The sequence below is a fragment of the Micromys minutus genome (assembly GCF_963924665.1).
Source record: "Micromys minutus genome assembly, chromosome: 11".
Taxonomy (NCBI): Eukaryota; Metazoa; Chordata; class Mammalia; order Rodentia; family Muridae; genus Micromys; species Micromys minutus.
The window spans coordinates 20,205,139-20,231,834 of record NC_137980.1 but is presented as its reverse complement, the minus strand read 5'-3'; the positions used below and the strand labels follow the sequence as shown (position 1 = coordinate 20,231,834).

The window sequence follows — 26,696 nt, the reverse complement described above, 5'->3', positions numbered from 1 at the left end:
AGAATCATCCTTAAAAATAAGGTTTGAAAAAAATTAAAGTTCAATTGTTCAACTGTTAAATTATTTCTCAGGCTGTTCTCTTTCTTAGACTAAATGATTTCTTTACCAAGGTCTTTGGGTTTCCCCTAATTCCTATCCTCTATTCTGCTGTTGAATTTATCTCTATGTTTTAATATAATTATAATATTTTTCAGCTTTAAAAACTTTTTACTTTTTTATTTCATTAATGTTCTTTCTTTCTCTCTATTTTTTTTGTTTTGTTTTGTTTTTTAAAACAGCACCTGACTGTGTGTCCTTGCTGGCCTGTAACTCACAAGAGATCCACCTGCCTGTCTCCTGAGTACTGGGATTAAATGTGTTGGCAACCCTGCCCTGCCCTGTTCTTGGTCTGGTAATCCTTACTGTATCTTTTGTTGTTGTTGTTGCCTTTTTTTAGATAGATCTACTTACTTTGTTTTGTGTTTGTGCTTTGTCTGCATATCACCTACATACTTGTTGCCCAAGGAGGTCAGAAGGCATCAGATCTGGAACTAAAATTATATAGATGGTTGTGGTCTATCATGTTGGTGTTGGAGATCAAACCTGGGTCCTCTGTAAGAGCAGACAGAGCTCTTACTACTGAGTCACCTCACCAGTACCACCTCTGTATTCTCAGTTTGTCGTCTATATCTCTTCCCCTCTCCCTGTCCCATACAGCTCGAGATCTTCTCAGTTCTTGATATTTTTCATGCTGTATCAATGATATCTGGAGTATGGTGCTACAGGATTTAGAATATTTTAAAGTTTAGTTGACTTTTCTGAGAGGGTGCTAGCAAGATGAGTAGGGTAGGGGCAGGTGCTACCTACGACGGCCAGTTTGATAGAGAAGCCCGAGTCCTCCAGTTTTTTTAAATTGACATTGAAAGAGAAGGCTTCAGAAGTGATAAAATTATAGGCAGTATCCTAGGGAAGGAAGGAGGAGCTACTTTAAGTAGAAATCTAGGCTCCTTCCCTGCTAAGTCTTTGTTAACACTACAGTGAGGTGGGACTTATCATAATTTCCTTTGATTTTTGCTGATTTAACCAGTTCTTGCCTGAACTTTTTCTGTATTCTATGCTGCCCCTTCAGCTACAGGGAGAAGCATTTTGATGGAACATTTTTGTTGTTCTGTGCTTTGATCCAGGTCTCTGGTATTTCCAGGTTGTTGAGTCTTCAGTTTCAAATGTGGGATATATAAGGCCAAAGGAAATATATAAGGCCCAAAGAATTCATTTTGTGACATTCCTTGAGTCCCAAGGTCCCTGCTTAGTCTATTTGCTTTCTACCAGAAACCTCTTCCTTTGTTTGTTTTCTATGTAATGTTTGGGACTTTTATTTGTACTGAGAACAGTGAACAGTATGTCTTCTGCATCTTCCCAGAAGCAGGAGCATAAGTAGGCTCTTTTTATAAATAGAATTATATTTTAATTACTAGGAGTTATTAATAGCACAAGGAACTTTGAAGTTAATCCTTTACCAGTTAAAAATAACTTCATAATTTATTATTTTATAAACTAAAGCCTTATATAAGGGTTTAAGTAAGAAATGCCTATAGATTATTTACTTATTTCTGAATGTACTGTAACTGTCCCTTCAGCATTTCAATTCTTCTAAATTAGTACTTTCAAAAGACTGTCCTTAATGTTAATCTGAAGATGTTTCAAAGCAGAAGACAATTTCTTAAACTGCCGAGTGCTGAACAGGATCAAGAGTTAGGAAGGGGAGAAGAATGGAGTAAGACAACAGTGTCTTCCCAGAGGCACAGCTGAAGAGTAGTTTTCAGAAGTACTCTATTTAAAGCTTGCCTACATCAGACATTACTCCAGCTGTATCTTATCAAGCTTCTATATAGCATGAGTAATTGTTTATTACTAATAATTAATAAAAACAATCTTATTAATAAGTTATTACTGAAATGATTTGAAAGTATTAGTAATAATTGCCTATTATTTAGGAAGTTTTGGACTTTCACATCTACTTTTTCAAAATCATTTCTCTCACAGGCAAACATGTTTACATTTATTAATGTCCAGCAATACTTTTATCTATTGCACTGTCGGGCCTAGCTTCTGCTATTGAGCTCTTTCTGTCTTTGTCCTAAGAGAAAGTGAAGCTCAGAGAGGCAGAACTGAAAGCAGGGGGGTGAAGCCGGCATCTGGAATGCGGGTCCTGGGACCAGAGCTTCACACTTGTTTTGGTGATGCTGAGTCTGACCACGTAAGCAACTGTCCTTTCCCAAGGGTCTACTCTCTCACTGTGGTGTCATCTTGTAATATTAATGTTCTTATTTTTGTCAACTTTGTCACTTAAGAAAATAAATAATAGAGAGACTCATTAAAGAATAGAAAGGTTTGAAGGTTAAAAGCAAAGTTTATTTACCATCTTAAATTTCAAAATATGTCACTGAAAACTGCCAACAATTCTGCAAAGTTTCGCCACATGAAATGTAAAGAGAGAACATCACTGGCTAGCCTGTGTCGTATGCACTAATTAAATAAGCTATGGTAATAAGCCTTAAGATAAGTAAGAGTTACTGTTTAAAACACATTTTTTTTTTTTAACCTTTAAGGTAAAATACAGACAAAGCACTTGCCTCTTATCAGGCATCTCTGCCCAGAATCACAGTGTAGCCTCATTTCAACACAATGTGAGAATAGATTTTTGGATTACCTTATCCCAATTTTTAAAAAAGAGTTATTTATTTTATGTGTGTACACTGTCTTCAGACACACCAGAAGAAGACATCGGATCCCATTACAGATGGTTGTGAGTCACCATGTGGTTGCTGGGATTTGAACTCAGGACCTCTAGAACAGCACTCAGTGCTCTTGACCACTGAGCCATCTCTCTACCCTCATCTCAACTTTATAATATCTGATTACCAAGAATTTTTTTCTTTAAAAAGAATTCCAGGGAATAAACCTTTTACATATACTAATTAATATTCAGTCCTTCCTCCTTCCAATTCACTTCACTTATTCCCAAAATATTATTTAGGTGAATTCATATTAATTACTTGGTAGGTCCTATAACTATCATTAATTGCAAATCTTTCAGATTAGTTTTATTTATCTTATGTGTATGAGTGCTTTGCTGACATGTACCCGTGGGTATGCCTGGTGTCTGAGGTCAGCAGAGGGCATCAGACCCCTGGAACTGGAATTATGAATAGTTATGATCATAAATTGAAACCTCCTGGTTTCAAAAATAAAACCCAGGTCCTCTGCAAAAACAAGGGCTGTTACTCTCTGAACCATTTCCCCAGCCCCTAAGTTTATATATTTTAATGCTATTTTATTTTTTTTAAATCACCAGCAATGTAAAATTCAGTTACCACAATCCTCTGATTTATACAAACCATACTCTACAATGAAATCTTTTAAGTATAAAAATAAGACCTGTTTATATTTTCCTTGCAGTAAATTCTTGCAGACCCACCAAACTGCTCTGGAGGGAGGTTTACATTAAATTGTTTTTCTTAAGAACGTTTTCCTTCTTCAAAAATTCCTTTCCAAGAGTACTATCCAACTTCTATTAAATCAACATTTAAAAATGTTGATTTTGTTCTATAGAGACAAAGTTTCTCTGTGTAATCCTGGCTGCCCTGAACTCCCTCTGTAGACCAGGCTAGCCTTGAACTTAGGAATGCCTGCCTCTGGAGTGATGGGGCTAAAAGTGTGTGCCACCAAGCTCGGCCATATTTTAGTTATTTTAAATATTTTCCCTTTCAATGTTCAACTTTCTGATGACAAAAACCATATTCTAGCCTCAAACTTTGAGTTAAACTAATTGTAACACTAAAAAGTATTACAAGTGAAGATTTTAAGCTTAATAAATTGTAAATATTAGCATTTTCGAGAATTAGGTACTGTACTTTTACTTGTAAAATGATGAAGAGCAATAAGTACTTGTCTTAGGGTTTCTATTCCTGCACAAAACATCACGACCAAGAAGCAAGTTGGGGAGGAAAGGGTTTATTCAGCTTACACTTTCATATCGCTGTTTATCTCCAAAGGAAGTCAGGACAGGAATTCAAGCAGGTCAGGAAGCAGGAGCTGATGCAGAGGCCATGGAGGGATGTCACTTACTGGCTTGCTTCCCCTGGCTTGCTCAGCTTGCTTTCTTATAGAACCCAGGTCTACCAGCCCCAGGATTGCACCACCCACAATCGGATGGGCCCTCCCCCCTTGATCACTAGTTGAGAAAATGTCTTACAGCTGGATCTCATGGAGGCATTTCCTCAACTGAGGCTCCTTTCTCTGTGATAGCTCCAGCCTGTATCAAGTTGACACACAAAACCAGCCAGTACATTACCTAAGCAAGAAGTACATTAACACTAAGACAGTTGAAAGTGCCGATGTGAAGGTAATTCTCACTGGCCACTCACCCTTGGAAATAAGGACCACCTTACTATGCACATTTAAAATACTCATACGAGGTAAATTTGTAAAAATAATCAGGCACGGAAGAACAATACACATCTACTCATCACCATCATTATAACTGGTTTTAAATGTGCCTACGTCTCTCATTTATAACATTTTCAGCTTGAAATTACAGTACTTTTCTCATGGTGGTTGTATAAGGAGAAAGGAGCTTATTTCCAAGCTCACGGATCTAGCTTTATGTTAGAAACATACCTAGAGAAGTAAACTCAATTTTCTAAATCATTTCATTTGGTTTATATAGTCGTTTCGTGCTACCTCAGCACATTTCAGAAGCTCGTGTGTTAATCCAGCGGGCAGCCGTCCGCCCACACCCATCGGCCTTGTGCCAGGGAAGCTGTAGCAGTTCGACTGTGGGCTCAGCGGCCTGTTGGGTGTCGCCAGGCTCCGGGCTCGGCTGTCCCCCGGGGGAGCACGAGTGTAGTCGGAGCACGTCACCTGCCGGAAGGGCCCTGCTTCAGGGTGTGCACACTCACGGGCGGGGCAGCGGCGGCCACGACTGAGCCCCAGGCTAGGCCGTGGGGGCTGCAGCGGGCGCGAGAGCTGGTGAGGAGGGCGCGGGGTCGAAGCCTCGACCGAGGGACCCTGCTTGGGGAAACCGCTGCAGCGCTCCGCCTGACGCAGGCCAGCAGGCCCAGGCCGCAGTTTTCCCAGCCCTGTCGCGGTTACCAAGGCGACCGCCGGCGAAGATTTCCCGCGCCGGGCTCCGCCCCCCGGCCAATCGGACCGGCGCTCGCCCGAGCCCGGATTCTCTTTGTTCCGCAGCCATTTCAGGCCCCGGACGGGAGGCAGCGCCGCTTCGGCAGAAAGGCCCGAGCGCAGGAGGCCTCTGGGATGGTGTGGGACCGGGTAGGTTGGCGTGAGGGTGCGCGGCCGGGGTTGGAGGGGCGGAAGCGGCCGAGCGAGCTCCGTCCGGTCGCCGTGCCGAGGGGACGGTGCCCCGCTGTCCGCCCTCTCGGACCCCGCCTGGCCGTTTGGAGCCCGCCGGCGACGGCGCGGTTCTAAGCCCAACAGCTGCGGTCCCGGGCGCCCTGCGGGACCCGGACGGGGCAGGCGGCGCCCCGGGGGCGGGAGGGCGATCCCGGTGCGGGCGGGAGGCCGACGGGGCGAGCTGCTGCGGTGCCTGTCAGGCCGCACGGTGCGAGGGCCCGAGGTCGCCGGTCTTTGTCCCGGAGCCTCGCACACTTGTGGTTTCTGCACCAGCTAATCCGTCTCCCCTGAGGGCCTGCTGGCCTCGCGACCTGTGAACATCATTTTTAATGTTTGTAACCACTGGTTTTGCTTAGTTAGGTTTGTGGGGTTTGCACGTCTGCCTCCAGCCTGGCCGCCCACGCCATGGGGCTACGGCTGCAGAGGAACAGACCCGCCGCCACAATCAAACTGGTTTTAGAAAGGCTTTCTTCCTCTTAGAAATGATCTCGCGGTGTTTAATTTTTTTAATCACGTGGGTTTTTGCAGGGATTGTTTACAGTTTCACTTTGTTATGCCAGTTGCAAATCAGCTGTCGTAACTGTAGAAACGAAGTTGAAGGCTGTTCACTAATTGGGGAGATTGTATTAAGCTTAGTCCTGCTCTAAAACAGTGATGGTTTTATGTAAGCAGTGCTTCCCCCCCCCCCCCCCGAAGAAGACGCTTCTTAAATGCAAACTATTCGGTGAAATCTGTATTTGAAACTGACCTGCCTGCAATGAGCCCGTTCAGATGTGTTCATCCTTAGGATACCAAAAGTACCTGCTGGGTTTTGAGTCTCCCTATCGAAACTTTCACTTAAGTGTGGTGGTTAAGTACTTAATGAAGTAAGTAGTGGATGGTTTGTATTTTGGGAGAAGTAATGGTTTCTACTGCTCCTCAACCCTGCATCGGGTTCCAGAGAATGGCTGTTCTATGTGGAAACTTGCAACTGCAAAGGAAAAATACTAGTTTAGAGGTGGCAGATTTCTTTTAAATTCCTTGACACTTGCAATGTGTGGGTGAATCGTGACTTGGCAATACGGCTTTTACTCGAGTCCGTACACCTATTGCAGTTTGAGTGTTTCGTTTTCCCTTTCCAAAGACGGCCTGCATTAGCCTTGCTTGCTTTTCTGTCGTGCCCTGGCCGGAAATTACTGAATTCCTTCCACTGAAAGACCTATAGAAAATATTTTTGTCTTTTTCCCATTATTCCTAAAAGCCTTTTTTGTCATTACATAACATGAGCAGAATAGAGTTTTGTCTAAAAAATATATTATCCTATCTGTGACTATTTCCAGTATCAGTATTTGTTATAGTCATTGTTTTTATGACTTAATTTTCCTTACTTATGTCAAAGTGATTGTGTGCATTCAGTTTTCTTCAAAACTGAACAAACCGGGTTGAGATGTGAACATTTAGAGGAAATATTTAGAGGAATTTCTTGTGTTTGTTAGCCATATTGGCAAGCTTTTTTTTTTTAAAGGAAAAAAAAAATGAGGTTCTAAGGAAGCCAAATCAAGTTACACATGAAGTAAAGTTAACTAGTATAAACAGAAGAGAGAAAAGCAATAGCAGTGGGGACTGCCTTTATTTGCCAGGTATAATCTCAGCCTCAGTGAGGCAGAGGCAGGCGGATCTCTGAGTTCCAGGACAGTTAGGGCTACAGAGAAACCTTAACTCCAAAAACAAACAAAACAGGAAAGAAGGAAAGGAATGTGGTATATGATGCCAAAGATTTGGGGGTCCTCAAACTCCCCCACTTTTCCCCCAACTACCTTACCTGCAGAAATTGAGAGAGCTGAACTAGAGTGTAACTGGGGATGTTTTCAAAATCACAGAGGACGGTGTCCCTTCGAAAAGGAAGGGTTGGGGTGAAATTTCTCACAAGTTGAGGTCCTGCTTGGCTAATGTTAGTAAGGCTGTAGCAGGTTAGAGGAGTGGGTTTCTGTTGGGCAGAGGTCTGTGAGAGTAGGTGGTTAGGCAGGTAGAGAGGTTAGTGAAGGGAGACTCTCAAAGTGCTTGAATGGTTTTGACATTTCTCTCCTAGGTAGTGTTCTTAGAAGAACCGTCAGTTGGTGTACTGAGTAAGAATATTAGCTTTCAAGCATCTTCCTGCTCAAATGAACTATTAAAACAGGAAATAAGGGTGGAGATTTATCTTCAACAAAAGTATTTTTTTTTTTTTTTTTTTTGAGACAAGGGCTAGCTGTATAGCTTTGGTTGGCCTGGAACTCACTTTGTGGACTAGGCTGGACTCAAACCCATGTAGAACACTGTTCCCACTTCCCACCCCTCAGTGCTAGGATTAAAAGCATGCTCCACACGTGTCTGCCTTCAACTTTTTCTGAGCTAAGATCCATACAAGAATGATGACCACATCTTATTTCCAAAAGGCAGATGGTGACAGTGGAGCTATTTGAACTCAGCATGGACTGGTGGCTCTTCGTATGAAGAGTTTGAATCATAGGTGCTGTTCAAACGGCTTACTTTATGATACAAGACAGAATTGTCCTATGTGGATGAACAAGCTAAGTCGGGCCCTTTGTAATTGTCAGTGGAATGTGAAGCAAGTTCCAGTGTCTCAGTTGGTTGTATTCTGAGAACGAAGTGAGTTCATGTGGCAAGCTTTCAGAACTGGGCCTATGTGAAATGATTGCTCCACAAATCACCATGTTCTCGGCATTATCATTTTCATTGTTGATTATTTTAAAACAATAAGAAATAAAATTGCCAATTTCAAGATGGTTCAGTAATTTCTACATAAGCCCATTGGTGTATTTCCTTCAAATGTGTATAGTTATACAGTTGAGATTTTATTGCATAAGTAATTTTGTTTTTTTTTAAAGTACATGATATAAGCTTTTTCTTAAGCCATCTACTTATATTTGTTTTCTATGAATATATAATGTTTGTGTGAATTTCTCCTGATTAAAGAGTTTTTAATTGTTTTTTGAAGTTACATAAGAAACACTGCACCAAACATCTTTGAGCATAAGACAGTTCACTTCATTTTAGATGTTTCATTATGATGTTAGGTATGATTCAAATTTTTGAATTCATATTGTCAGGCTGCTTTTGCTTAAGACAAGTTTATTTTTCATGGTGTTTTTTTGAGACGGGGTCCCTCTAGGTAGCCCTGACTGTACAGGACCACTCTAGAGCAGGCTGGCTTCTGCCTCACTGAGGTCTGCCTGCCTCTCCCTTCTGCGTGCTGGGATGAATGTTGTGGGCCACTGTGCTCTGCTCTTGGTAGTGGTTTGGTTTTTATTGTGGTCACTGTCTGTGTTGTGCTAGAGAGTGAGCTCAGGACCTCATGCGGGCCACACGTGTCAAGCCTCCACCATTAGGGCTGCTGGCTTGTGTTGTTTTAAGGCAGCCTCTGTTGCTCAGGGTCTGTCCTTTTGCTGCCATCATCCCCATGCTGAGATACTAGCTATTCACTGCCATGCTAGGCTTGCTTGAGCAACATAATGTCTGTGCACCTGCTGCTGGAGATGAAGGGAGAAGGACTGAATTAGTACTCCTTCCCATTGTGAGTTGGTTACCCGCAGTCATCTATATGCTGTGTATCATTTCTTATACGTAATTCTCACCTTCATAGTCCTGTGTTATTTCTTTTCATTTAACTGATGGGAAAAGGTGGAGATGCAGTTTTCACAAGAGCTAAGTGTGCAAGCCTGACTCTGAATCTAGGTCTGTCTAAATAAAAGATATTACCTGTACATTTCTATGTAATACAAATTTCCAAAATGTTCTATTTTATAGAACATTATATAGTTCTACCTGTAGACTATAGGCCACACTTAAAATATAACTTTTCACATTTTAGAAAATGAAAAAAAATAGTCTTTACCTGGAGGAAATATAATTGTGTGTGTATGTATGTATGTATGTATGTATATATATATATGTATATGTGTGTGTGTGTGTGTGTGTGGAGAGAGAGAGAGATAGATCTGGATTCTAAATGGACACAACAAGAATGTGTGGGCTCAGCATTCTTAGTAATGCTCTCCAACAAATGGAATAGGGAAAAGCCAAAGAAATCACAAATTTGATTAAATTTAGTGACTAAGAGAAGTTTAAAGGCCCATTAAGTAATTGAATTGAAAAATACACTTGATGAAGTCCATTACTGGTGAAATAAATGAAAGTCTTAATGGAAAAATAAGCCAAGAAGACCAGAGCTGTTTAACATAAAAAGAATAGAAGGTTTCATGCTGAAAACAGAAGACAAGCAAACCCTACACAGATGTTCTTGGGTTGCATTTTACAGCTGCCTGAAATATCGGAGAAATAATGGCATTGCACCCCCTACTCATTCCCACCGGAAGTGTTTATCCCAGAAAGGACACAGTTCTTTCCTATCACTTTTGTCTTTACTAACAGGAAATTCTAGGGGAGAAATAAATGAATGTTCCAAACTATTGTCATATTTCTGCAAAAAAATGCTTAGCAATAGACAGTGACAATCACAATCATTCAAAAAATGAACAGAGTTACAGAGCCACTTTCATTTCTGTTTCCATTAGTAATAAGCATTTTTGAAAAATACCTAAGCTAAGGAGGTGGTTCCATGGGTCAGGTGTTTGCCATGAAAGTGGGCAAGCTTAGATCCCAGAACACATGCAAAGCCCTTTAATCAGCTTCTCCTACAGAGATAAGGCAGAGACAGGAGACTCTCCAGAAGCTTGCACACGTACACACTCACACACACACACTGTACTGGCTGGTTCTGTGTCAACTTGACACAAGCCTAAGTTGTCACAGAGAAAGGAGCCTCAGTTGAGGAAATGTCTCCATGAGATCCAGCTGTAAGGCATTTTCTGAATTAGCAATCAAGGGGTGGAGCCATCCCTGGCCCAGCCCATTGTGGGTGGTGCCATCCCTGGGCTGGTAGACCTGGGTTCTATAAGAAAGCAGGCTGAGCAAGCCAGGGGAAGCAAGTCAGTAAGTGACATCCCTCTATGGCCTCTGCATCAGCTCCTGCTTCCTGACCTGCTTGAGTTCCAGTCCTGACTTCCTCTGGTGATGAACAGCAATGTGGAAGTGTAAGATGAATAAAGCCTCCCCCCCCCCCCCAACTTGCTTCTTGGTCATGATGCTTTGTGCAGAAATAGAAAGCCTAAGACACACATACACACACCAATATTTAATAAACTAAAACAGTTTTCAGAAGACAGTAAGTTAAAGAAGTAAGGCCTTAGAAGTAGGCTCCCTCAACTGGAAGGGAGCACATGCTACTGCTTGGGTCTAGGACTGGCTGTCACATGTAGTTGTAGAGAGACGTAAGCAGAGGATGCTGTAAGCACAGTTAGAGAGTGACAGGTTTGATGACATAACCCAGGGAGGACTAGGAGTAGAGTCCATGAAGAGAGTAGAGCACAGCTAGGGGTTTGGGAGATAGAAGCCCATCCCCTGAGTATGCACGAGGTAAGCACTTACTGTGTTCTTAGTCTACTGAGCAGGTCAGGGACCTATATGGCATAGGGTCAGGTCTGTGTATTTTCCTATACATAGTACATTATAGATATTTTCTACTCTGGCCCATACTGGCTTTGCCATTGTAGTGCAAAGCAGTTTCAGACACTGAAGATACTAACTGGTGTGGTCAGGTTTGCCTCAAGTGTTTTAATTTGCATTGCACTAGAATAAATGATTGAAATTTTGAAATGGGACATGTTCATTGTGTAAATCAAGAACAGAATGGGTTTTTTAAAATTATGAAATACATAAAAAAAAGAAAACAATTCAATTACTTTATTCTTGTTCTTTTGCAACAGGCTCTCTGTATAGCCCTGGCTGGCCTAGAACTTACTACATAGACCAGACTGGCCTGGAACTCAGAGATCCTGCTGCTTCTGTCTCCCAATGCTACCACACCCAACCTAGGTATTTTAAAGTCAAACCTTTTTTATGGTGGTAGCTTCTGTTTCTTAGCAGGATGGGTAAGTGAGGTGTCAGGATGTCTTTGTCAGTAACTGCAGAGGCTGCTGGTTCTGTTTACAGTCATATCACCCACCCCTGCCCCATCTTAGCCCTTCTTATATTTAGATTGTGTCCTCTGGGATTTACTGTCCACCTACCAAAAACAACTTTCAGCATATTCCTTGTGTTTTTCAAGGGTTATTCATTTTTATGTCTGAGTGTTTCGCTTACATGTATTGTACATGCGTGTGCATTGTACATGCATGGTGCCTGAGGAAGTCAGAAGACATCCAGTCCACTGGATCCAGAGTTAGGGATTGTTGTGACTGACCCTGTGGATGCTAAAACTGGGTCCTCAACAAGATCGGCAAGTGTTCTTGACCGCTGAGCCATCTCCCCAGCCCCTTTCAACATATTCTTTTTTTCTTTTTAAAATATTTCTTACATTTATTTATTTTATATATAGGAGTATTTTGTGTATATGTGCATCCTATGTAAGCCTGGTGTCAGGAAAGGTCAGAAAAGGCTTTGGATTCCCTGGGACTAGAGTAAGAGGTTGGGAGGCATCATGTGCGTGCTGGGGATCAGACCCGGGTCTTCGGCAAGAGCAAGTGCTCTTAATGCTATGCAATTCTCCAGCCCTTCAACACACTCACAGACATTCCCTCATCTCCATCAGCATCTGCCCATCTACTTCCTCGTTATTTAGGCATCCTCTGTGTATCTCAAGCTAGTCTCAAATTCCCTACTTCTGCCTCCCATATACTACTGTGCCTGGGCCTCCTTTTTGTCTTGCTGGGAACCTGGCACAGTTGTGCCTGAGTTAGATGGTTGATTTTGCATAATTTTCTTATTTCCTAGGTGTGGGAACAACATCTTGAAGTCTCCTGCTGTTAGACTACCTCAGCCTTGGGTTATATCATAAAGGCCTACATACCTGTTTGTTTCTAGTACCATTGTTCTTTGTATATTGAAATCAACAGCACTATAGTGGGTTGTTTTAATACCCTAGCTATATGTAATACTTAGTAAGATCAGCCAGTGATTTGCACTTCTGCAGTTACTATTGCATGGTGTTCCACCTGTGACTACTGTTCCTGCCCTCACCCCCGCCAGCTGGGGTAGCGGAGCGCCCACGCCCACCACCGTCTCCCTGCCACTTGCTGTCTTGTTTTCACGTGATGTTTACTCGTGGTTAGTCATAGAATTTTTGGATCTACTTCCTGGTTCTATGCTTAGTTTTGTTGTTTAGCAGAACTAGGTTTGTTAAAACCAGTTCTCTGCTTTGTTTTGTACTTGTTTCTGTGAGCCTGTATGTGGACAAATTGTACAACTGTACAACCTCACTTGACCATAAATCTCATGGCCTGCATGATGCCTGGTGTTCCTGTATTTCCTGTCTGCTACTAAGTAACTATTTCATGGCTTCTCTCTTATAAATTCATGTCTTTCCTCCCATCCTCACTTCAAGCCCATGACCTAGCTTTCTACTTTCCTAAGAAAACTGAATAATGTGAAGAAAATTTCCACACCCCTGCCATCTCCAGGACTTAGAAGCATCTGTGGTAGTATGCGCTGTCTTCCTGCCTTGTGACAGAATCCTGTTGTCTGCTTTTGTCCTAGATCTGTCTTGTTTCATCTACTTAAGAATATTGCTTTAGCTTTTCTCCTGTGTTAGTCTCCAACCCTGGAACAAATGGCCGAGGTGCCTATTTAACATTTCAAAGCAGACCTGGATGAACCCCTCCCTACCTGTCCAGCCATTTTGGTTACCTTTTGTACCTTTGGCTGCTGCATCTGGCTCTTCTGGAATGACTCAAGATTACGACCGTTGTGGGCCTTCCCAGATGTATGCTGCCCTTGTATCTACAATACACTTTCTCCCCCACCATACCTAGGAGCACTCCTGTCCTCCCCTTGCAGTTTTTTTCACTCATCTTATGAATAAGAATTATACATTTGCTGTTTGTTTGTTTTGGAGACACGGGTTCACTGTGTAGTTGTTCCCTGGCTAGCCTGGAAATCACTATGTAGAACAGGCTGACTCTGAACTTACAAAGATCTGTCTGCCTCTGCCTCCCAAGTGCAGGGATTAAAAGTGTGTACCACTCTATGTCTGGTTTATTTTATTTTTGTTATGGAATCATTTCTCTAAGCAGAGAGACATGCTATTATAGTCATCTCAGTGTTTTTGAGCATTGTTTCTAGGGCACCCTCCTCTTGCACCAGGGTACCAAATTTTACAGATGTACAAAATCCCTCTTATAATGTGGCAAAGTATTTGTATAGAACCTATATGCACTCTCATATTCTCATAATTATTTTTAGATGATTTATAATACTGATTGTAAATTCCATGTTAATGTATATTTTTACTGTATTGTTTAGGAAATAAAAAAGTCTGAGTTGTGTTTGCTAGACACAGGTTTTATTTGCCCTCATATCTTCCGTCTGCCCTCACTTGAATTGACAGACTGGAGACCTGTTCAGAGGGGACAGCTGTATCTCTCACACCCTAAGCATTGACCCACTTCAGCGCTTGCTTCTGTTTTATTTCCTTTGTAGTAGTACCTTCAGCAGAATTGTCACTACCTGTCATCCAACTTTGCTCCTCCAGTATTCTCCTAATCTTTCTGCTGTCAGGTCTTTGACTCCACCATTTTAACCAATGGCTTCTCCGGTATGCCTGTGGTGCTTGTCCTCTTTCTCAGCTTGTATTGGCAGCATCTGTCCCAGCCACTCCCTCCCCTTCATCTTGACAAGCTTCTTCGATTTCCAGGTTACCACACTCCTCATTCACTACCCTAGTGCAGCTCCATGTAACTGCCTGTTCATTATCTCTACCTTTCTCAGATGTTAACTCGGATGTTCAGGTTTAGTCCTAAACTTTGTCTTGATGCTGCTCTCCACAGCCTTCTCTTTTCACAGTAGGTCCACTCTTTTAGGTCAGCCTGTTTCTGTATCTTTACAATACACTGATGATTCAGGCTTCTTCTTGCCTCTAGCCCCTGGGTCCCAGCACTGCCCTTGCAGCCTGCTCATTGACAGCAGTGTGTTACTGTGTGGTCTGTCCATTCTACAGTGTTTTTCAGTTCATTAGGCAAAGCAAGGCTGCTACAAATCATTACTGCCCTGACTCCGATGGTGATGGTATTGGGAAATGGGGACTTAATATTGATTAAATTAGGGGAGTCAGGTCTTCATGAATAGTTGTAGTGCCTTTTCTAAAAGATGTCCTTTGGAACTAGAGAAATAGCTCAGTGGTTAAGAGCACTGGCTGCTCTTCCAGAGGTCCTGGGTTCAATTCCCAGCACCCACACAGCAGCTCACAACTGCCTGTAACTCCAGTTCCAGGGGATCTGACACTCTTGGATTTTCTTTTTTTTAAATGATTTCTTTTACTTATATGACTACACTGTAGCTGTCTTCAGACACACCAGAAGAGGGCATCAGATCCCATTACAGATGGTTGTGAGCCACCATGTGGTTGTTGGGAATTGAACTCAGGACCTCTAGAAGAAAGTCAATGTTCTTTTTTTTTTTTTTTTTTTTTTTAAGTACAGAATAGAGTTTATTCAGGTCATGGGAGAGTTAAGAGGGTGGTAGAGGCAGATAGAGGGGAGGGGGAAGTAGAGGAGTAGAGGCCGGCCATGAGCATGTGGAGGGAGAGGGGGGAAGGGAAGGGAAGAGGAGGGGTAAGGGTGGGAGAGCAAGGCTACAAGAGCAAGAGAGAGAGGAGGGGTCAAACAGCTCCTTTTATAGTGTCAGGTCACTGGGGTGGAGCATACCTGGCCACTGCTGGGTAATTGAGGGGTGGGGTATACCTGGCTGTTGCTAGGTAACTGAGGGGTGGGGTTTACAGAATCCCAACATTCCCCCATTTTTGTTTAATTAAAAAAGAAAAATTAGAGGCGATGGTGGACCAGGAATAGGGTCGTTGTTATCTCTTGACTGCTTCATGCTGGTTTGGGACGATGTTTTAGAGAGTCCAGAAAAGTGGAGGTAGGGATGTTTGTCTAGTCTTAAGAGTTGGCTGTTTCCTTGTTGTCCAGGGTCTGTGGAACCATCTGAGGATAGGTCAGAAGTAACAGGTCCAGTGGAAGCTTCTGTGTCTGCGAGAGAAGGCTGAAGTATCTGTAGGTTGCTTCTCTGGAGCTGTTCTAGATGTAATAAGCACCTGGACTTGACAAGATGCTTCTGGGTTTTCAGGGTCTAAGTTAGTGTCTGTTTGATGGATCTCGTCTGCATGCATTTTTTCTGCTCCCAAACTGGCAGGTGTTGGGCTAGTGAGCGTCGGGATTTGAACCTGCATTTTCTTGAGTCACGCTGGAACCAATCCAAGGTTGTTAAAAGTCACGGAAAGGAAAGAGATATCTGGTCGTGAGGAAATCTAATCTCCTCACACGGGACACCAATGTAAGGAAAAGATGACAGGGCACCAATGAAAGGAAAAGTCACTGAAAGGAAAGGTCACGGGGCACCAATGTTGTGAAAAGATGATGATCTGAGTCACGGCACCAATGTTAGGGGAAGGATGTAGAGAGTGGGGGGCATATGTCCCATGGAGGTGCGGCGAGGCCTGGGGGCAAGGGAGATGCCTCTGGGGGGTCCATTTTGGGAATCCCTTTGCCCTGAGGGACCAGCCACACAATGGTATAGTACAGAATAGAGTTTATTCAGGTCATGGGAGAGTTAAGAGGGTGGTAGAGGCAGATAGAGAGAAAGCATTCTGTTACTAGTCCCAGCCCTTGCTAATTACTCCCTTTTCAGTTCCATTTTAAAACATACACTATAGAAACCCTAGAATGTATACCCAGTAAAATAGCTAAAATAGCTTAGTAAATGCTTTCATTGGTTTAAGACTGTTACTAAGTTAAGTACTCATCAGTGATCTGGACTGCAAGTCATTCAGTCTATGAACTGTATACTTTCATTCTGTAGACAATGACTAGGGAAGCTAAGGCACATTTTGCATGATTTGTTACAGAACAGAAATAAAATGCTTCATTCTACATATTTAGATGCACAGAAAAGAACTTTACACAGATAATACAAAAGCATATCCCAGAGTGCTCCTGGGAAGGGAACCAGGATTGTGAGAGATGGTTCTAGGGAGCTTGAATTTCATATTGTTTTCCTGGCAATGAAAGGAGTTGTATTAATTTTTTATTAGAGGCTTTTTTAATGAAATAAAAAGAATATAATAAAATAGATACTTTGATCAGTAGGGTAGACAGGGAGAGGAGGACATTGCCTTTCTAAAATGTCAGAGTGCTCAGAAGTCTGGTCAAGGGAAGGAGGAGCCAGTGGGAGGTTTTGGGAGGGAGACTGCAAACTAAAGGCCCATAGTGGACAAGTTGAGTAATAACAAGGACCGATGTGACTGAAGCCTGCAGACAAAGGCAGGCAGGGGTGCACTCGGACAAGTGCAGACCTACTTAAATAACAACCCTGAAGGCTACATAGGACTGTAGTTCCGCCCACGATTAACTGCAGGGCTTGCCAGGTTGTCTTTGCTGCTGTCTCAAGCAGCTGTAAGGGAATAGAGGCCTGGAAATTGTTGTTAGAAATCCTGGTGTCAGGACTTCCCTGAACAGCAGTCTGATGAGAGCACATTTGAAGGTGAATTTGGACAACACTGTGGGTGTTTTAGAAAACCAAGGATGGCCTTTTAATGCTTTGATCTGAACAGCAGGGTGAAAACTAGTCACATTTAGGGATAACAGGCTAAGGGCAGGAGGGAATCAAGACTTCTTTTTCAGGGCTAGTTTGGAATGGCAGGTCTTGTAGGCAAATTGTAAGTTCCAAGCCATCAGAGGTACAAAAACAAGGTTTCTCTGTTTCACCTGATTATGAGATGGCTGTCTCACAGACACGGGGGGGGGGGGGGGGGGGGGGAGGGGGTGGTGTCTGTCTTACATCGAATATTTGAGTCCAGAGTTCAAGGTGCTATTTAGAAGTTACGGATATGGAGAAAGAGGTCCTAAAGTATTACGGGGTAGCGAGTCGTCTAAGGAGCCTAACAGCAACAGTGAATAAAGTAGCTGAGGTGAGGAAGTAGTCCCTTTGTTCTGCACTGTACTAGAGCTGAGGCCAGGAGAGGAGGAAAGATGGTGACTGTGACTAGAGACACTTGGGTATGAGTTGGGTGAGCAGTCTTTTTGTAGTCTTTAGATATTTATGAAGGAATTTTAAATGCATAGAAAACTTCGTTGTTTGTTTCAGTAATATGAGTTGTTAATACTAATTGTTTAGAGATTTCTATAAAATAAATGAATCCTCTCGTGCTAGGGTCAGTTAGTGTCTGGATAAAATTCAAACACTGGATTGAGGCAGGCCTAGTGATGCATGTCTTTAATCCCAGCACTCAGGAGCCAAAGACAGGAAGATCTGTGTAAGTTCCAGCCAGGACAGCATAGAGAACCTGTCGCCAGAAAAAACAGACAAAAACCAGACCAACGAACAGAAACCACTGAATCTGTTGCAGCTGGTTTCAGCTCAAAAGTACTTTTTTTTCTTTTCTTTTGTCTTTGAGACTGGTTCTCACTGTGTAGTCCTGCCTGTCCTGTAACTCACTGTGTAGACCAAGCTGGCCTCAAATTCACTGTGTAGACTAGTCTGGCCTGGAACTAACTCATAGACATCCTCCTGTGTTTGCTTCCTGAGTCTGGGATTAGAACCAGAGCCACCACCGAGCCCAGCTCAGTGTGACAGTATAAGGACTGAGCCCAGGCAAGCACAGCCCTGTGCCTCCTGCAGGAACCCATATAGTTCTGAGTAGAACCAAGGGACAGGCAGCTCTGAGTGGCATCTTCCAGAGCGTGACTGGCATGGTTGACTTCTGTAGAGATTTGTTGTCTATGCCCTCACCCTTCTCTAGGGAAAGGGTTAGGAATTGTTTTATAAATGCAGTTCTGACTCTTTAAGAGTCAGCTTGCTGTAATAGGAACAGGGAGTCCTTTGAGGCATTGTCTCACACTCCGCCTGTCGGGGGCTGCTGCAAGGTGCTATTTGTTTTAAAAGTCAATGAAATTGTGGCATGTAAGTGTATGTAGTCTCCAGTGGTCATCTGCTCAGAAGGTGATGCAGATCCTGGAACTGTGCCTGAGTTCTAAACCAGGGTGAACCTCACCTCCCTTCTACCCCTTCTTACCAGGCTAGCTAGAGCCAACCCCATCTGCAGAACTTTTAAATTGAGCACTTTGATTTGCTCTTTTCTGAAGTTTTAAAAACAATTTCAATGTTCTATAAACTGTTTTTAGCAAGTGTAACTCCATCAACTCCTTCAGGTGAGCACCTGCTGACAGTTTGTCCTTTGAAGATGGACATTAGTTTCCTGTAATGTGTCACTACATCTCTTTCCCTTAGGTATCGTAGTTAGAGTTTTGTGAAAATCTGTTCCACTTACTATCACCAAAGTCTCAACTGATGTAGAATCACAGGCTTTCTTTTCTGGGCAGCTTTCATCTGTTTTGTTTTATTTGTGGATTTTGTCTTACTTGCTCACAGTCCGTGTTGGAGTTTTTCGGTGGTGGTTTCTGGCCTGGCATTTTCACAATTATACATCGGTGTCTTGAGAACTTAGGAATTGCTGACAGGCTGAACAGTGCTGTTTCTTTTGAAAGTCAATAGAGGGCTGGAGAGATGGCTCAGTGGTTAAGAACACTGACTTGTTTTTCCAGAGGTCCTGAATTCAATTCCCAGCAACTATATGGTGGCTCACAACCATCTGTAATGGGATCTGATGCTCTCTTGTGTGACTGAAAACAGCTACAGTGTACTCAAAATAAATAAATCTTAAAAAAATAAAAGCCAAAAGGAGCCCACCAACATTTGCCTGTTGGCTTTATTAAAAGAAAGAAAGGAAGGAAGAAAGAAAGTCAATAGAATCTTGGTGTTAGTTCTTAGGTTAAATTTTGAGAAGTGCTACTCTGTTCCTTTACTTAATAGTTTATGCTTAAGCCTGAGCAGTAATCTCTTTCTGTGATGACATTGTTAAAATAAGCTCCACACAGAGTCAAAATGGTTATCACAGTGAACTTTCGAATTACTTCTGTTCTTTAAGGAAAAATAAAGTTTCTGACCTCTGATTGTCAGGTCAGCCCTTCTCTGAGACCAGGACTCTTGAACTATAATTTTCTGATATAATTCTAATGGAATCACTGGTTCACTGTTTGCTTTTTTGCTCCTATGAAGATTTTTTAAGTCATTATATATACTCATTTTAGTGCATAATCTATGAGAAAGTGGTTTCAAGTACATGCATCTTGCAGGTAACTAAGACTTGACTGCTTTCTTTAAACATTTTATTTTATGTGTATGAGTGTTTTGCATGCATGTGCCTAGTGCCTGTAGAGGTCAGAAGAGGGCATCAGAACTGCATTTGGGGTGGTTATGAGCTACAATGTGGATGCTAGGAATCAAAACCAGGCCATCTGCAAGAAGAACAATGCTCTTAACAGCTGAGCTATCTCACTAACCCGAAAGACTTGGCTGGTCAGATGTGATAACTGTCATTTTTTATATATATATATATATTTAGTCTGTATTTTGTGCTTTTTAAATAGCTGTCTTTTTAAATTTTTAAATTTTTTCATTATAGTTTTTCTTGTGTCTGGGTATTTTACCTGTGTACCATGTGCATGCCTGGTGCTGGTAGAGGCCAGAAGAGTGTACTGGATGTGTGGGTCCCTGGAACTGGAGTTTCATACACGTGTGCTTGGAGTCAAATCCTGCTGGAACTGGAGTTTCATACACGTGTGCTTGGAGTCAAATCCTGCTCCTTGGTGGTTGCCAGCTCTTCAACACTTCAACAGGTTTTTTAAAAAAATGGCTATTTAAATTGGTCTTTTTCTGCACGTATGTCTGTATGAAAGTTGAGCCTCCTGCTGTTTTACCTTTGTAGCACGTGTAACTAGTGTTATAGGTGTGAGTTGCCATGGGACTACTGGGAATTGAACTTGGGTCTTTTCTAAGAACAGCCAGTGAGTGCTCTTAACTACTGAGCCATCCCACAGGCTCTGCTTAGCACAGTTTTACAGTGTAATTTAAGCTCTGTGACTTAACTCACTGCTTTGAATGGCAACACTGTGTCATGAACTAGAGCACTTTTGAGGGTTGGGGGTTAGTCTGTACCCTGGCTCCACATGACCTACAACAACTCTACCAGGGGAAGATTGATTTTTTTTTTCCCATTGCAAGCATTATAAACCCATAGTTTTAAGGAAAAAAATACCTTACCAACACTTCGATAACCTACTTTTTCATTTCTGTCCAGTTCCCCCCATGTGAGTGTGTGTGGGGGTGGGAGGAGAGAGAGATTGATTGTGTGATGCTGGAGCTTCTCTTGTGAATTTTCTTTTATGTACTGTCTTTTGGTTCTAAGTTAGTTTTCCAGATAAACTTATTTATGTATTACTGTTTTACTAATATCTTAGTTCATGCAAGTATTTTATGTATATTTGTGATTATACTGTGAATGCAGCTTCTGGTTTTTTTTTTTTTTTTTTTTTTTTTATTTTAACCTTAAGCACAAACATTTCATGCCATCACAGAAATTACCAACTTTTTGTTGGTCATGTGTAGCTCATTAGTTAAATGTTATGCTTTTTACCTGTAAATTCACTTTAGCAGAAATAGTCCTGGAAATAAAATCCAAGGTAACCCTTTTCTGTATTTAATACTCTCAGAATACAGGCTTAGAGAAATAACTGTGAAGGGAGAAAGCATAAAAATGCCTAACACTCATTTATGCTGATTTGTTGCGGGTAGATGGGTTGTGTTAGTTTTAGCTATCATGTTTAACATACTTATCACACCGTGGCTCCATAGAGCATTGTTGGGACACTATTAAAAAGTTACTTCATTGCTGCATTTATTGCTTACTGGTGAGGCGCAGTGCTTTCCTGTGTCTATGTAAAGATAACATTACTCTTAGGAGAGTGTATCAGTTTGTACTGCTATACCATGCTGTAGTCCCTTTCACATTTGTCCAGATAAAGCATGCGTTTGTCTACCAATTTACTTCTGGAAATGCCGGAGATGGAAGGATCTTGGGAAACAAGTAGTATTCTTAAACTGGCGTCATAGTAGGGAGAAGCGCTGCTGTCCTTCATGGCTAAAGTGTTAATAAAGCGAATGTGATGAGGTGGTTGCCCTTCCTCAAAATGGAAATAGAAGATGGGACCTGGAGACAGACTGGAGAAAGCTCAGTGAAGTGCTGGCTTTCAAAGGACTTCGCTCTCTAGAGCCCACTTTTAAGACCTTAGGTATAATGACATATATGCACCTGTGCCAGCATTGCAGAGGCAAAGACAGGATCCCTGGGGTGCCCTGGCCAGCCAGCCTAGCTGATCTGGCAAGTTCTAGGTCACTGAGAGTCTGTTTCTTAAAATATACAATGAAGTTGTGTAGTAGTGGTATATTCCTTTAATTCCAGCACAGCGGTGGCAGAAGCAGGTGGATTTCTGCATTTGAGACCAGCCTGGTTGAGATCTGGTTTGAGACCAGCCTAGAACAGAGCAAGTTCTAGGACAGCCAAGCTACACAGAGAAACCTGTCTCAGAAATAAGCAGAAAACATGCATATAGTATGTGTGTGTATATTTTTTTCTCTAAACGTGGATGGTTCCTGAGGAATGTTCCTTGCCCTTGTCCTCCATATATACTTGCAAGCATGCATTAACACAGGCATGCACACTCATTCACATACACACAAAAGAAAGGAAGGAAGGGAGGAAAGTGAATAACAAGAATTTAATAAAGGAGTATGCATGCCTTTATTGGCTGCTGACTTACTCTCCTACTCAGTATTTTTTCTACCTTCTGGATTTATTCACTGTACCCAGTATCTTTTAGAGACTTTGATGTTTGATTGTTAATTTAGGCTGCTAAGAAAGTGCAAGTTAAGGAAATACATTCCCAAGATTTATCATGAGCCATTGTTGTACTAACTCAGGAGTGCCCAGAAAACTGCAAATAATTCAGATGAAGCAAGAATACTTGGAAGTTTGTTGCTCATATAGTTATATGATAATATTATATGTTTAATTATTTATAGATATTTTAATAAATTATTTAATTTTTTTAGCTAAGCTTTTTTTCTTGTTTGGTTTGTTTGTTTGGGGTTTTTGTTTGTTTTGTTTTTTGAGACAAGGTCCCTATGTAGTCCTAGCTGTCTTGGAGTTTGCTATCTAGACCAGGCTGGCCTCAAACTCACAGAAATCCATCTGCTTTTGCCTCTACTGTGCTGGGATTAAAGGTATGTCCCATGTCTGGCTTGGCTCAACTTCTTTCAACAAAAAAAAATGTGTTCCAATTATATTAAAAGCAAGGGAGAGTTCCATTTAAATCTCTCATGGATTAGAATTACAAAGCAATCAGGAAGCAGAGCAGTCGACCAGATCCTGCTCAGCCCTACACAATCCTTTGCTTGGAATTTCTGATCTATGTAATTTTGCCTTGAGCATGTTTACCTGCCTACCAGCTGTGACCTTTTAGCTTAAACTTTTGGAACTGGCAAATGCTAAATCTCTTAGTACTTCTGATCGTCTTCCCAGGAAAGGGAAGTCTGTAGAGTGAGTTCATCTTTTTATGCTTGGAGTCATCACATGGAAGCTTGTCCGGTTTCATCAGTTGTGCTTAGAAAATGAAGTCACAAAGTAAACTATGCTATATTCTCATCCCTGAGACATGGGCTATGCGCTACCAATTCCTTAGAGAAGGGGCCTGTGGTTTTACTGACGTGCTTTCAGATGTCAGTGACCATTCAAACACAGAGGTAGGAGAGTCTCATAAAATGTTCTCTTTTTAAAATCAGAAATAAAATTATTCCTCTTAACTTGTCATTTTGATTTCTGAATCTTTTTAAATAAAAAGATTAACTACTGTCTGGTGCTCTTTATATTCTCATGGTTAAATGCTGTTGTTCTCCAGCTCCAGTTACATTCTGCTTAAGGAGCTCCAGTTTTGTGGAATGAGGGGGATGAGTGATATTCCATGGATGTTAAATACCCTCTTTGCTTGTGGAGGAAAGGAAAGTATGTAACATAGGCCAATAGTCAGCTTTAGGGTCATACACTTAACAACCCAATACTTTCTTGTGGGTAGTTGGTTATCATTATTCCATGGTCAGCACAGTCTTACATTTCTTCATTTTATTATTAACTTGGGGATGGGAGCTATGTTTGAGACAGTACTTGCTGAGTAGCTCTGGCCGTCCTGGAACTTGATCTGTATCCCAGGCTGGCCTCAAGCCCAGATCCACCTGCCTCTGTTTCCCCAGTGCTGGGACTAGTACCATGATGCCCGGCCTTCATTTATGAATTTCTCATGAAGCTTCATTTTTTTATGATATTAAAAGGAAAACAGCCTGTTTCTGTTCATGGTTCCAGGTTGTTCTCCGTGACATTAGCCAATGTTGGCGTTACTCTTGATGCCGTGTGATTTTCTGCCATACCGTCTCTGTGTGCTGCAAGTCTTCAGAGAATGGAGGACAGGACAGAAGATAGGAAGCAAAACCCAGAACTTTTGTGGTTTTTTCAAACCAGATGTTTATAGAGATACAAAGTGTTGATACATTTTAAAGTGGAGTGTCTGAGCCACTTCCATTATAGTGATGGAGGCATGTTTGTTTTACTTTGTTACGTCAATAGTGTTAAGGTGTTGAATATAAAAGTTTTTTAAAAAGAAAAAGCATATGTGAGCACACAGACTCTTTCGTGTTGCGTTTTGTATTAAAACTCATGGTAGTACTTTCATCTTTCATTCCTATACGTTTTCCCCGTTTTTGATTGTCCATAGAGTTTTCCTGTGATATATTTTATCTGTCTCTGAGGACTTTGGAGATTACTATCAACCAACCGATGTGTTTTGCTCACATAATTTTTGCAGGCTTACACTCATATCTGACTTAATAGTCACCACATGATGTCACTGTCTTCTGTTTTCCAGTCTCCTCTAATGTTTCTCAGGTTTTCTAGTTACAGTATCACTACCTGAGTCTGTTCATGCCACTGTAGGACTTTTGACTGGGTGAAGTCCCTCCCGGTTTCCTTTCTGCTGTGTCTTCATGTGACCATAACTTACGGCAGGGAGAGAGAGGATGGGCCTACAGTCTGCCTCAGCCTCTTCTAAGGGCACCTTTCACTCTCCAGAGACCCATGTGTTGCTATCCTATGAAAAATGGGTTTTAATATGACATTCGAGCCACACCAACACCCCCTCCATTTAAATGACAAGTTGAACAGCCCACCTTTCTTGAATATTTTTTGATAATATATAAGCAATGTGTATGTTTTTCATCTTCCTATAGTCTGATGGCGTAGACGGCAGTGGGGAATCTGGAATGTTGGTGACAGTGTTTCTGGGAAGCACAGTGTGAGGAATGAGCAAGTATTGTGGCACTTTATATCCTTGTCTGACCTTGTCGGCTCCATTTCACAGATGGTGAAACCATTGCTCAGAAAGTTTCCTAAAACAGAGATAGGTCAGCAATCAGGGGTCAGACAGTGGTCAGCCCAGGAGCCAAAACTATAAAAAGTCATTTCTACTCTTATGGAGGACCTTGGTTCAGTTCCCACACCCACGTGGGCTCTCACAACTGTATCTTCAGCCCTCAGGGCGTTTCATACCCTCTTAAGATCTCCTTGGGCACCAGACATGCATACAGTGTATATACATGCATGCAGATAAAAACAATGCACACACAAAAAATCTTTTTGAAATAATTTCCTTTGCTGTTTTTTTCTGCTCTGTCCATCCTCCTGTGGCTGAATGGTACTGAGCTGTGCCCATTAATGTTTGAGGGGGCTTTCACTGAACAAATGGACAATTTGGTCAACTTACTGCTAATTGCATTTCTAACTGCTTACCAGATTTTTTAAAAAACATTTTATCTTACTCTTGAGACTGCTCTTGGCATTTTCTCATTTAGTCCTTAAGAGTGACTACATCCCTGTGCTCCTTTTTCTGTTTTCCTTGAAACGGTAAGATACCAAATCAATACATTGAACTTGAGGATAGGGAGGGATATAATTGAGAAATAACAGGGTTGTTCAATTAGAACTTCAGAGCAAACAGTCAAATGCATGCTTGTCATCAAGATGGTGTGTAGTGGTTATCCCCATATGCTAGCAAGTTTCCTTAGAAATTGGCTGTACTAGCTTGGCTCACAGTAAATATGGACAACAGAGGCTCACAGTATCAGACCATTGTCTTACTGACTTAACAGTTTCAGGGTCTCACAGGAAGAGTATTTGGCTGTTGCCATTCTTCTCCTAGTCTCTCAGTTCCATGCATTTAGTAAGAGCAGTAGCTTATCTGATGCTGGCATGTTTTAATAGCTCAATACCAGGACAGCTTCGTCTCCATCGTTTATGCATGCCGGCATTTAAACCAATGAGTTCAAAATCTAACGAGCTAAAATTTTATTGATCGTAATAATTTATGAATCAAATCAGTTTAGACTACTAAAAACAATGAACCCAAAATATGAAGACATTCATTCCAGCTCAATTCTTTTGTAATGTCTAATTTTTGCTTATGCACATGAGTGTTTTGACTGCATGAGCCCAGAACAGGGTGCAGAAGTCCCTGAGGTTAACAGTTATAAGCCTCTTTGGAGTTTCCACACCAAACCCCAATCTTCTGCAAGAGCAGTAAGTATTCTTTCTTAACTACTGAGTCTCTCTCTCTCTCTCTCTCTCTCTCTCTCTCTCTCTCTCTCTCTCTCTCTCTCTCTCTCGCAGCTTACTTTAATTTAACACTTAGTAGCTAAGTGACTTTTAGTGAGTTAATTAACATCATTAAAACTAGCTCTTCAAGTTAGAATTTTGAAAAATAACATACAAAAGTATTTAAAATTATTAAATATTATATTAGAACCTCAGCAAAATCAATATTCTGAAATGAAATGCATAATCATGTTGTAATAGAGGAGGCTTTATAAGAGCTTTTTCCTTAAAGCCACACCCCAGAAATAAAAACTACTACAGTAAGCAGTGGCACTAATTCAGATTAGAGAAATAACCCCAGTAACCTAGGCTTTCTTTTCTGTTATTGGGCTTAAGTGCAAATCCTTTCCAAGTGTCTGGTACCGTTGAATGACAAAGCCTCTGGCACATCCTTGCAGTGTTATTTCTTAACATTTATTCTCTCCTCGTTCTCTTTGTGTACTGTATCTGCACAAGCCCTGGTAACGGGGAGGCCAGCAGGCACAGGATCCCCCTGAAGCTATCATTAGAGGTGTTTCTGCACCGCCCATGACTATAAACTAGAGCAGTCTCCAGCTCTATACAGATGCTACAGTACGTTCCCAAGTGATGATTTTCATCAGACTTCGACAGTGAGGCTTCC

General features: G+C 41.8%; 1 protein-coding gene across 2 annotated transcripts in view; it reads left to right on the top strand.

Annotated features, from left to right (window-relative positions):
* Positions 1-5,199: 5,199 nt before the first annotated feature.
* TNPO1 (transportin 1) overlaps positions 5,200-26,696 on the top strand; it is an 80,051-nt gene continuing 58,554 nt past the window's right edge. For both annotated transcript variants that reach the window (XR_013975234.1, XM_080925086.1), the window contains exon 1: positions 5,200-5,313. Coding sequence is in view for 1 of the 2 variants with exons in the window: in XM_080925086.1 (XP_080781212.1) it covers positions 5,299-5,313 (15 nt within the window). In the remaining variant the exon portion in view is untranslated. The remainder of the gene's footprint in view (positions 5,314-26,696) is intronic.